Here is a 15,043-nt window from a genome sequence, read left to right on the forward strand (position 1 = left end):
CCCGTCCAATACCTGCTTAAACAAATTGTGTGACACTGTGGGGTATAGAAATGTATGCTGTCAGTGCTTTGTTGGATAACACACTGTTAACAGGACTTACTGGCCTTATATGCACCACTGTTTTCTTCTAAACTACCCTCACGACGTGAGCACACAGATATATTAGGGAACTGGGATTAACACAAATCCCCATACCTGGTGTATGTAGTTAGGTGGTCCACATCGTAGGAGTAAACTCAGTCTACACAAGGCTGCTGCCTCTGTTCCAGAACTGGTCTCTCTGCTGGAATTCTCCTCTGCAGCTGTGCTAATGTGTTGTGTCTAAAAATGTTAGATGTTGCTGACTGGGCGCAAGAAAATAATAAGTACACCATGTTGTTCGAATTTGTATGACATTTTCAGACTAAATCCTAAGAAGGATCACTGAACAACAAATAATATGTACAGCATTTTTCTAAAAACAATTTCATGTCACAAAAACAAATATATTAGGTGTGGCTGTGCAAAGCAAAAACAGCCTACAACAGAGAATATGTGCAACTAAGGGAGAACCAAAGTGGGCCCTGAAGGAAAATCACTAAAAGAGTAAGCAGATGCTGGGGATGTGCCTTTGTAGGCAGTAGTTAAATCACCCCCTTCGCTCATTCGCCACATTCACGTAGTCACACATACAGACCCTTGTGCACAGATAGTGGCGCATCAATGTAGATATGTGGGGGCTTCGGAGTGTCTCCAGCCTTAAACTAAATAAAAGCACCAACAAAAGGTGCATATATATATATCCTGTTGCAAAATCAAGTACTGTTGGCATTAACACATGGCCCCTTTACTTCTCGCCCTTGGGCCCCTTGATCCCAGGGCATGGCACATACAGTCGGGAGGTCCTGGTGCTAATCTGATTCCAAACTATTTTGAAATGTGGACTTTTTTCCCCCAAGTGGCAGTTTTATGGCAGTGGCTAGAACTGGACGATGTGCAAATTTTTGTCATGAGCAATGATGGAGGCAGGATATCACTGGAGAAGGGGTGGGTGGGATAGGAGAGGGTATGGCCTTAACAGAGCTGCTGATGTTGGAACTTCAAGTCTCAACGCCAGCTCAGCACTGTGTCATTCTGGGCAAATCACTTAATCATCCTGAGCCTAAAAATCAAATATAAATGTGTCCTCGTGTAATGCAAATGGTGCTCTTGTGAAGCACATATAACTTCAGGTCGGTCAAGTTTGTATTCGAAGAAAAAATGGAAAAAGAAATAAGACAGCTTGTTAAAAGCAATTAATCTGTACTTGTCCATTTGCTAGGCGACAAAAGGAAGTAACAGCATTTCATGTGCTGCCGAATCGGAAACCAGCAAGGGAAAGAGATACAAATGCCAACAAACGGTAAATAATGGGCGGGCTAAAATTCCAGTTTTAGTTTTCTTTATATAGACACAGAAGGTTGTCATCATAGCGACAGCGCATGCGCGCTGTCTGCAGGCAAGACCTAAAAAAGGTAATTAAAATATATGCAAGTTAACATTTTGACTATGCAATTGCTGTAATAAGGTTAGGAGAAGAAGGCTACAAAAATATTATATTTCCCTGGTGTACGCCTGGGATTTTCATGAACAGCAAAAAAGTTATAAATGTCTGGCATGTGTAAGCCTAATTGTATATTTCAGGCATGGACTTTCTGACTTTTTCTGGGAAACCTGCCTGAAATTCGTTGAGTCTGAAATAAATGTTTTTGCTAGGAAAGCTCAAATTACGCATAATTCATTCCTATTTAGACTTGGTTTGAAATGTTTTTAAGTAGATGGGATAAAACTGATATTTTGCAGTTCAGAACTTTTTCATAGCATAAACTAAAACGAGCATCAAAAACATCTAAAATACATTTTATTATTGATAATTTTCTGATCCTTACACTAAAATGAAATTGCAGGATGGGAATCAAGTATAAATGAAGGTGGGCTATATTGTAAAAATGAAAAATGCTAGTGCCTAAATGGCACAATACATAGCGAGTACAAGTTGAAATTGCATGCAACTCATTAGTAAAGATGTTTAGTTTTAAGCCTCCTGGCAAACAAAATGGAGTAGAATTTACTTTAAATGTTACATCTGTAGGAATAATTTTCAGAAACAGATGGTAAGCTAAACAATAAAAACTATTTGAGATAGTATGGGACAGAAGAAAAGGCAATCAGAAAAGGCATCAGAAATACAACTGATTTTTGTATGCCATTAGTAGGTATTTTTCTAGATTAATGAAAAAAAGCGACAGTGCATTCAGTGGTCGAAGCAAGACAAGGAAAAAGTGGAATCATAGCTAAACCTGACACATCTATAGCGCTGAAGCTTTTTTACAGATATAAATGTTCTCTACTGATGATTCCAAGGTTCCTTTGCTTCTACCTCCATTTCTTCTACTTCAAGTACTTTCTCCCTTCAAAGTTGGTACAGATTAGAAAACAAAAGGCTTTGGGTAAAAGCAGCATGTGAAAAATCCTTCATCATTTTTTTTTCAAACTTTAGATTCCCTGGTATGCAGAGGTGGTCTTTATCAACATGAATGTGTTATCCAATGTTCAAATAATGTACTCAAAACAAATAAAATATCCTGCTGATGAGATGTACATGTCACTATTTAGCTATCAGGCTTTTAAGTACATTCATGACAGTCAACTAATAGAATATCGTTCACCAAGCGATGTATCATGGATGGTACATAGGCATTCCCGTGCAACCACCCAAGGATTTTGAGGCAAAGTCCCAAATCAAAAAAAGGTAGAGAGAGGAATGCACCAAAAATGTATGCCTCCTCAAAGCAGGCATAACATTGGAGAAAGGTTTTCTTTTCTCTGAACTTCCTGAACATTGCATGCCCGCTGTACTGTACAGTAGACATACAAAGCTGGAAAAGTTTAATAATATGACTCAGCATAGAATTTTGTACTGGAAGACTTCCCTTCCAGGACAAAACGTATGCTAGACATCACAAACACACACCTCTTATATTATGATGCTAGACTGTGTGTGGCGCAAGGCAGCCTAAAATGTGCCAGTGTGGGGGAGGAGAAATACAGAACCATATCTTAATAGATATGGCGCTGTTCCTCATTCTCCTTTCACACAATGCAGCACAGCAACTTTGGTTTCTGCACCGTGTGAAAAAATAGTACATTTGGTTCACAGTGTTTTTAATATGAGATGATCATACATTTCTTTTTAAATGTTTCAGTTTGTAATGAGGCTCTTGACTTTCAAGCAAGAAAATAATATTTGCATGCACATTTGAAACAATTATCCACATATTATTTTGCAGGTCCACCAAGAGGAGCCAAGTGTTTGTCATTTTGTGTGTTTTTACTGTGCTTTTCTCACAGTGCTAAAAAGTATTTACTCCAGCTTCTCCCTGTGATTTGAGGAACTTTGTAAATATAGAGGGGTATATTTATGACACCCCTTGCACCACCATAGCATCACTTTTTGTAACGCTCTGACGGGCCAAACCTTGAAATCATATCTATGAGGCCATGAAAAGCTACTTTGCATGACCTCATAGACATGGAGTAAGGCAGAGCCTTTCTTTGCTCTCTGGAGGTCCATGGGTGTTGCAGTGGGTGTTCCCACGCAACACCAATGAATTCTGATGCTTCCCCAGGTTTACAAGACCTGGTAAACATGGGAATACACCAAAACCTTAGACCTCCTATGGTGAGGCGTAACAAGGAGAAATACATTAATTTCTCCTTGTTTATTCCTCTCAAAGAGAGAGGTTGCTTCTTTCTGCAGCACACATAGAAAGAGGATAACACCTCTCAGAATGTTTTTTTGTGCAGGAAGGTGCCCCTTCCTGCACAAAAACAATCCTGCTGATAACACAGGCACCCTTGCACCATGGCGAATGGGTGCTTGTGTTGGCGCTAGGCTGCCGAAACAGCGCTAGCGTAGAGGGAAAAGGACAGCAATGCACCATATTGGAAAAATACAGTGCATTTATGTCCTTTCGCTTTGACATAGGGCAATGCAGCCTGATGACTTACTGTGCTGCCCTCCGCCAAAAACCCTCTAAATGAGGCCCAGAATGCATAAGCTATGCAAAAACTATCCCATGCTAAGAAGAGTGATAGGTGGATTTGCTCTATGTAACACATTTATTATTTATTAAGTAACGCAAAAGTGGCACTACGTTTTTTTTTTAGAAATGGCAGGACGTTTTGGGGATGGGCACATGTATAAAATATGAGGTTGTAAATATTAGATTGACAAATATCCTCAAACTGCACTAATTGCGCAAGGCAGTCCCCCGCTTCCTTGGTATTTGTCCCTCAACTTTCATTACGCGCCTTGCACTCCTATCAAGCTTAGTCTCTGCGTACACAGGACTAACCTTCTCCCACATAGCTTTGCTGCAGAGACCAATCACGCAGCAAGCAAGACGCTTGCCTGCATTCCCATTCTCTATACTGGCTTGGTTGCCGCCTTTCCCAAGATCATCTACACTCTTATGGACTACGATCGATCTGGCTAAAACAGAGTATGGGCCAAAGAGCGTGGCCTGAAGGTTTCCTCTGCGTTTCCTGATTTTGCCACAGCTGGTGTCAAAATTGCCAAAATCTCCTGGATGTCTAGGGTGATTAACGCCGAATGGATTGTAGTGACCAGCTGTGGAATCACAACCATCGCTGAGATCTCCAAAGTCATGAATATGAATAGCTCTTAAAGTCTGATTGTCTTCGGTGGGGAAGCCATCCACTTCAAAGATGACCTCTAGTTTTCCAATAGGGTAGTTTTGCTTGAATAATACATGTCCGGTCACTGCCATCTCATTAGCGTCCAGCTTCTTGCACGGTCTTAGTTCACAAGTGGCATAGTAGTTCCCATCGCTGTCTGCCTTGGAACTCTGTGGTGGCATCCAGTTCTCCCACAAGCTTGTTACTTTTTTCTGTATTTCTTTCAGTGAATCACATTCTGTTGAATTTCCCTCTTCAACAGCAATGACGCTGAATACCAAAAATAGCAGGGACAAAACACATGGAACATGAAACATGTCTGCGGCAATTCTGATCCTGCATAAATGAAAGAGAAAAAAAGAATAATGAGTGAATAAATTACAAATTAAAAAGGTGCTCAGTTTCATTAAATGGACAACTCTAGCAGTCAGTGAATATCCTCTGACAGAAACTTCAAAACTTAATATTTTTCAACTGGATGACTAAACCAAACATCAAATTCGTCAGATATGTTTTTGCTTGTTTCTTTTTTGTTTACAGATATGATCCATAAAGTAGGCAAAATGATCTAAAAATAGTTTTTCAATCATTTCATTCATTCATTAGAAACTTTATTCGGTTATTGTCATTAACACAACCACAAAAGTACAATCAAAATTTAAAATATAAAAATAATAATCATGGCACAATAGAAATACACCTCTTGGATTTCACACATGAATTGATTTCCGGGATCTAAAAATATTTTTTTTATAAGCAGAAACAGATGTAACAGTTAATATGTTATCTAATTTCTGAAAGGCTAAAAAAGCAGGACGGCACTGATTAACTTCCATGATCTTTAGTATGGGCACGATCCATCTCTTCCTTGGATTTGTGTAAAACTTGCAAAATAACAAAATAGGAATATCTGATTGTTCTGACAAATCATCACATGGGCATTTATTGAGTTGCCTTGACTAGTTATTCCTGTCAGGGAAACTTAAAACTCTAATTAAAATATTTAACCTGAAACGCGTTAATAAAAACCTTTCACATTCACTCATGTGTAATGTTACATATGGTTGCATATTACTAGAAATCGTTATTAATAGATGGGCAACCACTGTCTTATTCGTTATTTCAGCGTTAGTTCTACGTTTTCCCAAGTGCAACATACAGAGATTTTTAAGCTCTTTTCTAGGGACATGACTCATTAAAAAAGGATCATCATAATAATCATGATGTCTTATGTTTGTTAAAAACGTCTTTACATAAGATAACCATCCCATCTTACTAACGTTATCAAGATTCATCAAGTCCCTTAGGATAGAACGGTTAAAAACACACTCCTCGGTGGTCCAAACCCTGTGCCATAGAAGAACGAGTTGTACATTGATAATATCTTCTATATGTGGATGGCCAAGTTCAGCGTGGCAAATGTATGTAGAGACACTTTCCGGAACAGCTAGAAGGTATCTCATAAAGGTGTTTTCCACAACCTGAAGACATTTCACGTTTTCATATCCCCATATACCTGCGCCATAAATGGCAGTTGCTAAGCATGTTGCTCTGTAAATGGTTAAAAGTTCCCCGATCAGTTTTTTGCCCATCATCTTGCTACATTTTTTTACGGCCATAATAGATTTACAGAACATCAGCCTCCTTGCCTTTATTGCACTTTCCCATAGACCGGATTGGTCAAACAATATACCTAGGTACGGAAAAGTTGGGGTAAATTCCAAGGATCTCGAGTTAATGTATATTGTTTTTTTCTTTTTGTCTGCCCCAGAACCGCAGTTCATGCAGAATGTTTTTGTACAATTAATTCTTAGGTCCAGACTGGACATGAAATGAGTGAAAGATGTAACAATCCATTGCATAGCAAGAGGAGTCCGTGCCATCAAGACTGCATCGTCCGCGTATAATAGTGCAGGGACAGATCTTTTTGCTATCATAGGCATGTCCCTGCACTCCTGCAGCAATGTTCTTTCAAGGTCATTGATGTAGATTTTAAATAAGAAAGGAGCAAGGACACATCCTTGCCTCACTCTTCTTGCTATGCTAAAGGACCTGGTACACTCACCATTCTTGCCAAAACGGACTGACGCTGTAGCCCCCGAGTAGAGCTCCCTAAGAAAATAAATATTTTTTTCTCTACTCCCAAACTCTCCAAGATCAGCCAGAGCTTGCTATGGGTAACGCAATCAAAAGTGGACGTTAGGTTAATGAAAGTTGAAAAGATGCGTTCCCCCTTGGCCTTGGTATATTTTTCTAAAAGAATATGCAGATTAAAGCCCGGGTCAATAGTACCCATGCCCTTCCTAAATCCATATTGTAGATCGCTTATAATTAAATGTTCATCAGCCCAGGTTTGTAGTCTATTTAAAATCACTCGTCCAAAAATCTTAATGGATGAGTCTAACAATGATATAGGGCGATAGCACGAGCAACTTGATCTATCTCTCTTTTTAAATATAGGTACGATAATAGACTCAAACCATGATGAGATCAGACCATTAGAACAGGATGCATTAATAGTTACGTGAGAAGTGGCCCCCATAAGTCCATGTTACTTTTATACAGGTCAACAGGCACCCCATCGGGGCCAGGTGCCTTGCCTCCCTGACTGGCTTTTATACTTCATATTACCTCTTCCAGGGTAATGCCCAAAACTATTTTCCTATTAGTGTCAGGGATCTTCTCTACCGCTGTCAATTCAGATGGTGTTTTCTGCAGTACGCACGGCGCACTGTATAAGTCAACGTAATGCTTTCCCCATTCATCCCCAGGGATCGCTATTTCTACCCTTGCCTTAGTATTATCATTAAAAAAGGGGCATTAACCGCTTTCCAAAAAGCCGTGGTGTCCCTGTTCAAAGAGGCCTCACATAGAGAATCCCAGGCTTTCTTTTTTATAGCATCCTTTCATGCTTTCAGTGTCATCTTATAGGCTTTCCGCAGCTCCCTAATTAAGAAAGAATCCTTAACGGGGGCAGTCAGAGCATGCTTAAGTTTGGAATGAGTCTTGGTACACGCTGTGTCAAACCAACTCACAGTTTTTTCTTTGGGTTTTTTAATTTCTACCCATAAGCTATTTTTAATGTATATAGCAATTATTAAAAAATTGTTACTAATAATACAATTGTCCGAATTTTCATCCAGACAGGCCTCAATACTGGATTCACATTTCCTAATTAAGTTACAAAGAAAATCATCTGGAACCACCTTGATCCACTTTAAGGAATAACCATTTTGTCTTTTCAAAGTGACATCGCATATAGCCTGCCTTCACGCGATATCTCCAACAGGATCGTGATGTGGATTTAAAAGTTTCACAATTAGGGGGAAATGATCACTAAGTGCTATATCTAAGGTTTTGAAAGTTTTGGCCTGTCCTCCATATCTAGCTGACAGCAATATAAAGTCAATTGTTCAATAGGCACCGCTACCATTAAATGCATGGAAAAACGAGGCCTCTGGTTGACAGATTCGATTTGCAAAGCCCATGTCACAGGAGAAGATAATATCATTCAAGAGGTCCCCGCATGTGGTATGTTCGAAATGCGTTAAGCTGGTGTCGTGATTCAGCATTATACCACATGTCCCTTGTTCTCCTCTTTTACATACGGAACAATTAAAATCCCCGCCCCACATAACAAAGACTTCTTTGAATCTCACCCCCCATCAAATATTTAATATCTGTACCCAATGCTTTTAAAATTTCTTCAATTACCTCCAAGGGAGCATTATTGTAAAGATTGACAATTATCAAGCAGAGTGCCTTATCAATATGTATCTTAAACATGTGATAGTATCTGTTATTAAACGCTATCTCTATTTTCTCACATTTAAACAGATTCGATACATAAGTACACAATCCCCCTTTGGCCCTGCCATGTGCAGAGTTTATTGCCGGTGAGAATAGGGTTTTAAAACAGCATAAGTGATATGCCTCTGTAGCCCAAGTTTCTTGAAGGTTCACTATATCATGGTCATTTATGGTGTTAATCCATATTTGATTAGAAAATTTTGTTTTTAAACCTGCAAAGTTCCAATACATTATCGACCATCGACCATATACGTTTTAGCCGGTGGATCCATACAACTAATGAGACCATTCCTCTCATTATATTTCCGCACAATATGTTCCCCACTGTATCGCTTTCCTTCAAGGCGCCAAGCTCTTCAGGATTGGGTTTCCCAAATCTCATACTTGGGACCTCCCTTGTACTATTCACTCCTTCATATGTTCCCCCAATCACATGTATCACATTTGAAAAATTGGGCGTCAGATTGACATTAGGGCCCTCTGTTTTAAGTCAATCTACCCCCTCTAGCTCTGAGAGCGTGTCAAAGTGATTGAACGTGGGGATATTAAATCTGTTTCTATGCCCAACCGTAGTACCTCCATGCTGAATCCCAAATGGATGTATATTTGGCGGCGCAAAAAAGGATGGAGGATAAAAGTAACTAGGTCACAAGTATGTATATCACTGTCTCCTCTTTGATGATACCAATCACAAATAGGGCTAACCACCCGTCTGTCCCTAAAATTAACTATGATACAGTCTCCCTGTAGGTCCTTTGCTCTGTGACCCACCCAGCTTACTCTTCGAACATGTAAGATCTCTCCGTGTATGTTTAGCGGAAGTGGTCTATTCTTATTGAGCCAAAATGTTACCTTATTTTTTAGTTCGGAATAGGTTTCTATTTTTTCACTGTTTAACTCAGGGACACCAAATAACACTACTGTTTATGGAAAGGATCAGGTGGTAGGTCAATGCGTGGGAATATTCTCTTTAATTTTACATCTGTAGTGGGTTCCTTTGCTATATATACAGCTTTATTAGCCTGTCCCACGACTCCTGAAACCTTTACCACCTCCCTCGCCCCTGCTTGCAGGCCCTCTCCTTCATTCATCAGGGTCCTGTTCCCAGAGGGTTTATCAACCTGGCCAATTCCATTAGATAACGGGACATTTGTTATCACAGTGGGTAGAGATGTAGTGATCATACTTTTGTGGTCTCTAATTGGATTATGTCCTACTACACTCTGATTATGTATGCTATCAGCTAATTGCCTTAGTGTATCAGAGCTGGCTATTATTACTCGTTCTAGAGTCCCTAATTTTCCACTAATCAGATTTATCCTCTCTACAAGTGGTAACATCAAAGGTTTTATTAACTGTTCAACTTTCTCAATAAAACCCTCAATAATTTGGGGTGAGGGAGATAAGGACTCTGCCAGGCTTACAGCCGTTGCATTTGGCGAGGGAATGATATTCAAAGCAGATGTTATAGTCGGTGCAGGTTGCATCAATATATCTGTATTCTTAGGTGTTTTTACTGTTTTAGCTGTCTTAGGGCACCTGCCCTTCTGTCGGCTCCCTCTGCGTTTCCTCTTTGTTGTGGGACCTTGCCCTTGAGCTGTTTTTGGCGGCTGAATGTTTGGATTGTTTTTGGCTATGGACCTTGTGGGAAACCGCGGGGTGGATTCATTAAATGTAATACCCAAAACCGATTCATTACTCGAGACAGTAAAGCTGGCCTCCCTAGTCTCATGTGAATTAAAAGGCCCCAGAGGCTGTGGATCATCACTATTTCCCCCATTTACTTCATGGTTAGATATTTCTTTACCTTGTTTTTCTGGAGTGGTAGCTAACATTATGGGGCCCAAACAGGATTGTTTAGTATGAAGAGGTTCTAATGATAAACGTCGTTCTGTCAGGGCTATTTCATGTTCCAGAACTGATGCAGCCCTAGTTATAAACTGATCCAATGTCCCAGTGACGCTCCCACTTGTTGCTGCTTTCCTCCCTTTCCCTACACGTAATGCCATCTAACATGTCTGCTTATGCTAAAGTATTACGCAATACAGAAAAAGCAGTAACAGGTATACAACACAAACTGAAGTAAACCAAGCTATTAAAGAGTCTTACAGAATGTCCGGTGCACCGATGTTCGAGTGGTGGCCCAGCCTGGTCTCTGAAGGGCACGGACAGGCCCGCCCTTGGCCGGCACGCGTCCTGCGCTGCGAGAGTCCGAGGTCCGTTTTAAGTGCCTCTTGGCGCTGAGCTGTGACGCGATGTTCTGTTCCTGCGCTACAGAAGGATTCTGGGTAGTGCAGTCCCCCCTGCTCGACGCGATGATGGCGGCGCGGCACGGTAGCAACAGCCACGCAAGACAACAACAGCCCAGCCGGAGGCCAAGTGGAAGCAGGGCAGTGAAAGAAAATCCGGTAAGGGCGGCAGCAGGGCACAAGAAGTCAAGGCGTCCCGTGCTGTGGGAGTCCGAGGTCCGATTTAGGCGCCTCCTGGCGCTGAGCTGTGACGCGCTGTTCCTGCGCCACAGAAGGATTCTGGGTAGTGTAGTCCCCCCTGCTCGACGCGATGATGGCAGCGCGGCAGCAACAGCCGCTTGAAACAACAACAGCCCAGCCTGAGGCGGACTGGAAGCAGGGCAGTGAAAGAAAATCCGGTAAGGGTGGCAGCAGGGCACAAGAAGTTAATGAATCTTTTTTCAATCACTTACAACAGCTCTCTTCACTCATTGGTTAATCTTCATAGAGTTCTGACTTGTCAGAAATTCTCATGGATGTCCTGATGATTCAGACATCGAACTTTTTAGACAGAAACACAGGTAATTGAGCTGCATGCTAGGATCGGTGTCTAATTTGTCTGGGAAGAGTCTTGTGTCCTCTAATTTGGCTTGTCTTCAATCTTTATGTCTGTTTTCTAAGGTTCCTCCGCTACTGCCATGGCCCGTTTATTACAGTGAGTCGTCTGTGGAGACTGTTGAGATGGTAAGTTAGGGAAGAGAGTGGAGGTGGTACATGTACAGGCATAGATGTTAGACCAGGGGTCTCCAACCTTTTGTGTTGTGAGAGCTACTTCTGGTCAGTGAAACTCGTCGTGAGCTACTAACCCCCAAGCAACTCGCGCATTTTTCCGAGAGACCTCACAAGCCCAGTTTCATTGACGTTAAGCCTAATTTCTTCAGAGCCCATACTGTGGTTTGAACACAATACTGGACTGGGCAGCAGTTTGTGTGCCAGTGCATGGAAAGGAATGTGTGATATAATGTTAAAAATACAGCGCATTCCTGTCCTTTACCTTAGTGCAGCAAGGTGGCTTGCTGCGCTATGTGAAAGTTTGCTAAATATGCCCCCCAGAATAAGGTATTACAGCGCTAAACGACATCATGAGAACTGTCACATGACTCAAGACTGTTTGCATGCAGGGTCTCGCCATTCACTCTTTAGTGTTGTGTTTGCAGCCCACAATACACAAGCATCAGTCTCTTCCTACACATGCACAGCCTGCATAAACTGTCCACTCTCACCAGGACTGGTCTGGAATGGACATAGCTTGTCTTAAAAAGAATCACCACATAGAATGTATTGCCTCTGCTTGACTCAATGGGATTTCCTGAGCTGTTGTCTTTTATATATTTAAAAACAATGTTCAGTTTTGGAAAACGAGATCTGCTGCTTAATATTGAGCAACTGACCATCTAGTTTTCTCCTTGAGTCTGACACTGTTGAGGATTGATTGTCCGGCTTCGTGAGAAGTAAAAACAAAATATGCAGGTATATCAGTGGCATGGTGGGGCGGGAGCTGCTGAGGCTGGAACCCCAAGGTGATGGAATTGGGTCAAACTACTAAAGAACGCTGTACTGACTGTTTTAACATTTCCTATATTTGCACTTTAAAAAAGTGATTAGCCCAGAATCAAGTATTTATGATGAAATTACCCCAGGTTTGAATTTGCAAAGAGGTCAGCAATTGAACCATTCCACACGTCACTTCCGGACATATAACACACTTGACTACAACTACATTACATCCACTCCTGCTGGGTAACTGTATAAAAACACGTATAAATAAAACAAAGGATTGTGTGGATATTTCTGTGCTGCACTTTCGTTTCTTCACTATTGTAAGTCGAACACCCAGCAGAATATAAGACTGACATTTGTGGGTTACAACTGTTGATGTCAGCAAGGCACATGGAGCGTCTTTAAGTGGGGAAAAACAAGTATTTTCTGTTTTTGTTACCAGCTGCCAGTATGTTTCAGTACTTGCTTTTACCATTTATGTTGCACCCACTTTACTGTCCTCAAAAGATGTCACGCCGAGTTGGCCCTACCAACCTTCAAACCAGTAACTAAAAGACAAGCCCTTCCTGACAATTCTCGTGCTCTGATGTTACCAATCGGTAGGCAGCCCATTTGCTGGAGGGAGAGCCAAGCTAAGCCAGCCACCACCTCCCAGTCAGGTCCATGCCACTCTTAAGCCATGCTCCTTTCTCTATGAGCTCTTGACTCAAATACTTGACGGACTTCTCTGGTCTGCTCTAATGAATTCACCGCGCATCTGATAGGAAAGGGCGGGCCACCTGTGTTAGTCAGAGTCCCTAAATAAGAGTTCAGCATTACCAATGAGGTGTCACTCTTTCCCCCTCCCCACACACGCTCCCTGACCCTTTAATAACGTTTGTAATTCACTTCTTACGTACTTTTTTTTTGTGTTAATTGTAACCCGGCACTAAATTTTACTCCAAGCCGGTATATTTATTATTAGCTGTTTTATTCGAATTTAGCAACATCTTTCATTTCTCCTGGCCTAACATGTCCGTTTGAAAGCAATCACTTCACCAATATGCATTCTAAATCAGGCCTGCTCGAAATGAAGGAGGGGTTGATGGCCGAGGTTGGAGGGGGGGTTCGGGGGGAGGTAAAGTGGAGGCACTTCATCAAGAAGCGATTTAATTTACACATGAACTCACCTTTCATTGTTAAAAGTGCATCACAGTTTTTTTTCTTTCATCCTGTTGCCAGTTTAGGGCCAGGCTCAGGAGATAACGATACCAGAATAGAGAGCTAAATAACTGCTGTCCCCAGGAGGATAGAGGGGAGGGGAAGCCGGAGGAATTGCAGAATAAGAAGTGGAAAGCGCGGAGAATGGGGCCATCACAGATCATTAACAGCTTTTTGAGAAATAATCGCCGCAGCTGCATTTCTACACTTCAGAATTGTTCTGAGTGTGCTCCCACGCTAGCTTACTTGCTCTGGTGAAGGAAAGGTGACAGGCTGTACTGCTGAAAGGGCAGATGGCGCGGGTCTCGGCAGTTTCTATACTGCTTGCGCGACCGGCAAACAGCTACTCTGCCCTGCTAAATCTAATGCAGCTCCGTACTAGCCGCACTTGTGACTCTCACAATGAGCGCAGTGCCCATTAGGGAAAGGCAGGATGCGCATAGATGCCTGGTCACGAGGTACAAGCATCACGAGCCACTCTCAGGGTCTCGGCGAGCTACCGGTAGCTCGCGATCGACCGGTTGGAGACCCCGGTGTTAGACGTTTATCTGCAATCACAACTTCAGCGCTTGCTTTTCAGAATGCTTCATAGACTCTGTTTAGTTTGTCAAAGTTTTAGCACAGGTTGCTTCTTTCCAGAAATATTTTACCACTTTTGTCTTCTTTCTGAATTTTGCTGCCTATGATTGTCTAGTATTATGTTAGAATTGACTGTTCATAATTAAGGCTCATCTTTTTTTTATTGGCATTTTGGAATTACATATACAACGTGCATTTGTAGGATGATAATGCATAATGTAAGCAACCGATACCAATAGTACCCAGTAAACAAAGCAGGACAGAAAAGGAGAGAAAAGTAAGCAATTCCATTCAGAGTTAGAAGTCTACAGGACCGCAAAGCTACAGAAGAAAGAGAATGTGATATTCAAAAGCTTTTTGTTAAGTGTACGAAGCGTGTTGCATAGTGACACTGTTGGTACAATACCAATTTTGCCTGAATGTAGGGCGGCCATGTTGGGTGTGTGGGGATGACTTGAAATCTGTGTGAGCAGTGTATGTGAGCCAGTTGATGTCATGGTGGCATAGATGGGATGGAGTGTTCAGAATTGTGAATGCGTAACCATGTCAAAAATGGGCCCTAAATGTCTTTGGGTCTAGATGCAGCTGGCATCAGGTCCCAAAATGGTGGACAACTGTTCTTGGCAGTAGGTAATATCGTGTATCCAAGTGTCAATTGAGGGAGCGTTCAGTTTACCCCAGTGTATGGCCACCCTCCATTTCGCCAATAGGAGCAGCATGGCGAGGAGTCGGCAAGTTGTGACCGAGGCGTCATTAGTATATCCTAGCAGACCTGTCAGGGGAGTGGGTTCCAATGGTATTTCCTACATTTCACGAATTGCCTTAAACATTTTAGCCCTGACCTGCACTGTGATAGGGCAGGCCCATGCCAAATCCAAGGAATAAGGCTTGTGGGGTATTGCACCTCCAGCAGTTGGCATCCGGCCTAAGTTCCATTCGGCAGGGTT

The 15,043-nt window shown here is 41.9% G+C and overlaps 1 protein-coding gene across 1 annotated transcript in view; it reads right to left on the reverse strand.

The window, feature by feature from the left end:
* Positions 1 to 3,166: 3,166 nt before the first annotated feature.
* Positions 3,167 to 15,043, reverse strand: part of SOD3 (superoxide dismutase 3) — a 56,911-nt gene continuing 45,034 nt past the window's right edge. Inside the window, exon 2 of the mRNA XM_086964022.1 lies at positions 3,167 to 5,055. Coding sequence (XP_086820148.1) covers positions 4,272 to 5,036 — 765 coding nt within the window. The 5' untranslated portion in view covers positions 5,037 to 5,055 and the 3' untranslated portion in view covers positions 3,167 to 4,271. The remainder of the gene's footprint in view (positions 5,056 to 15,043) is intronic.

Source organism: Lissotriton vulgaris, chromosome 3_2 (genome assembly GCF_964263255.1).
Source record: "Lissotriton vulgaris chromosome 3_2, aLisVul1.2, whole genome shotgun sequence".
Taxonomy (NCBI): Eukaryota; Metazoa; Chordata; class Amphibia; order Caudata; family Salamandridae; genus Lissotriton; species Lissotriton vulgaris.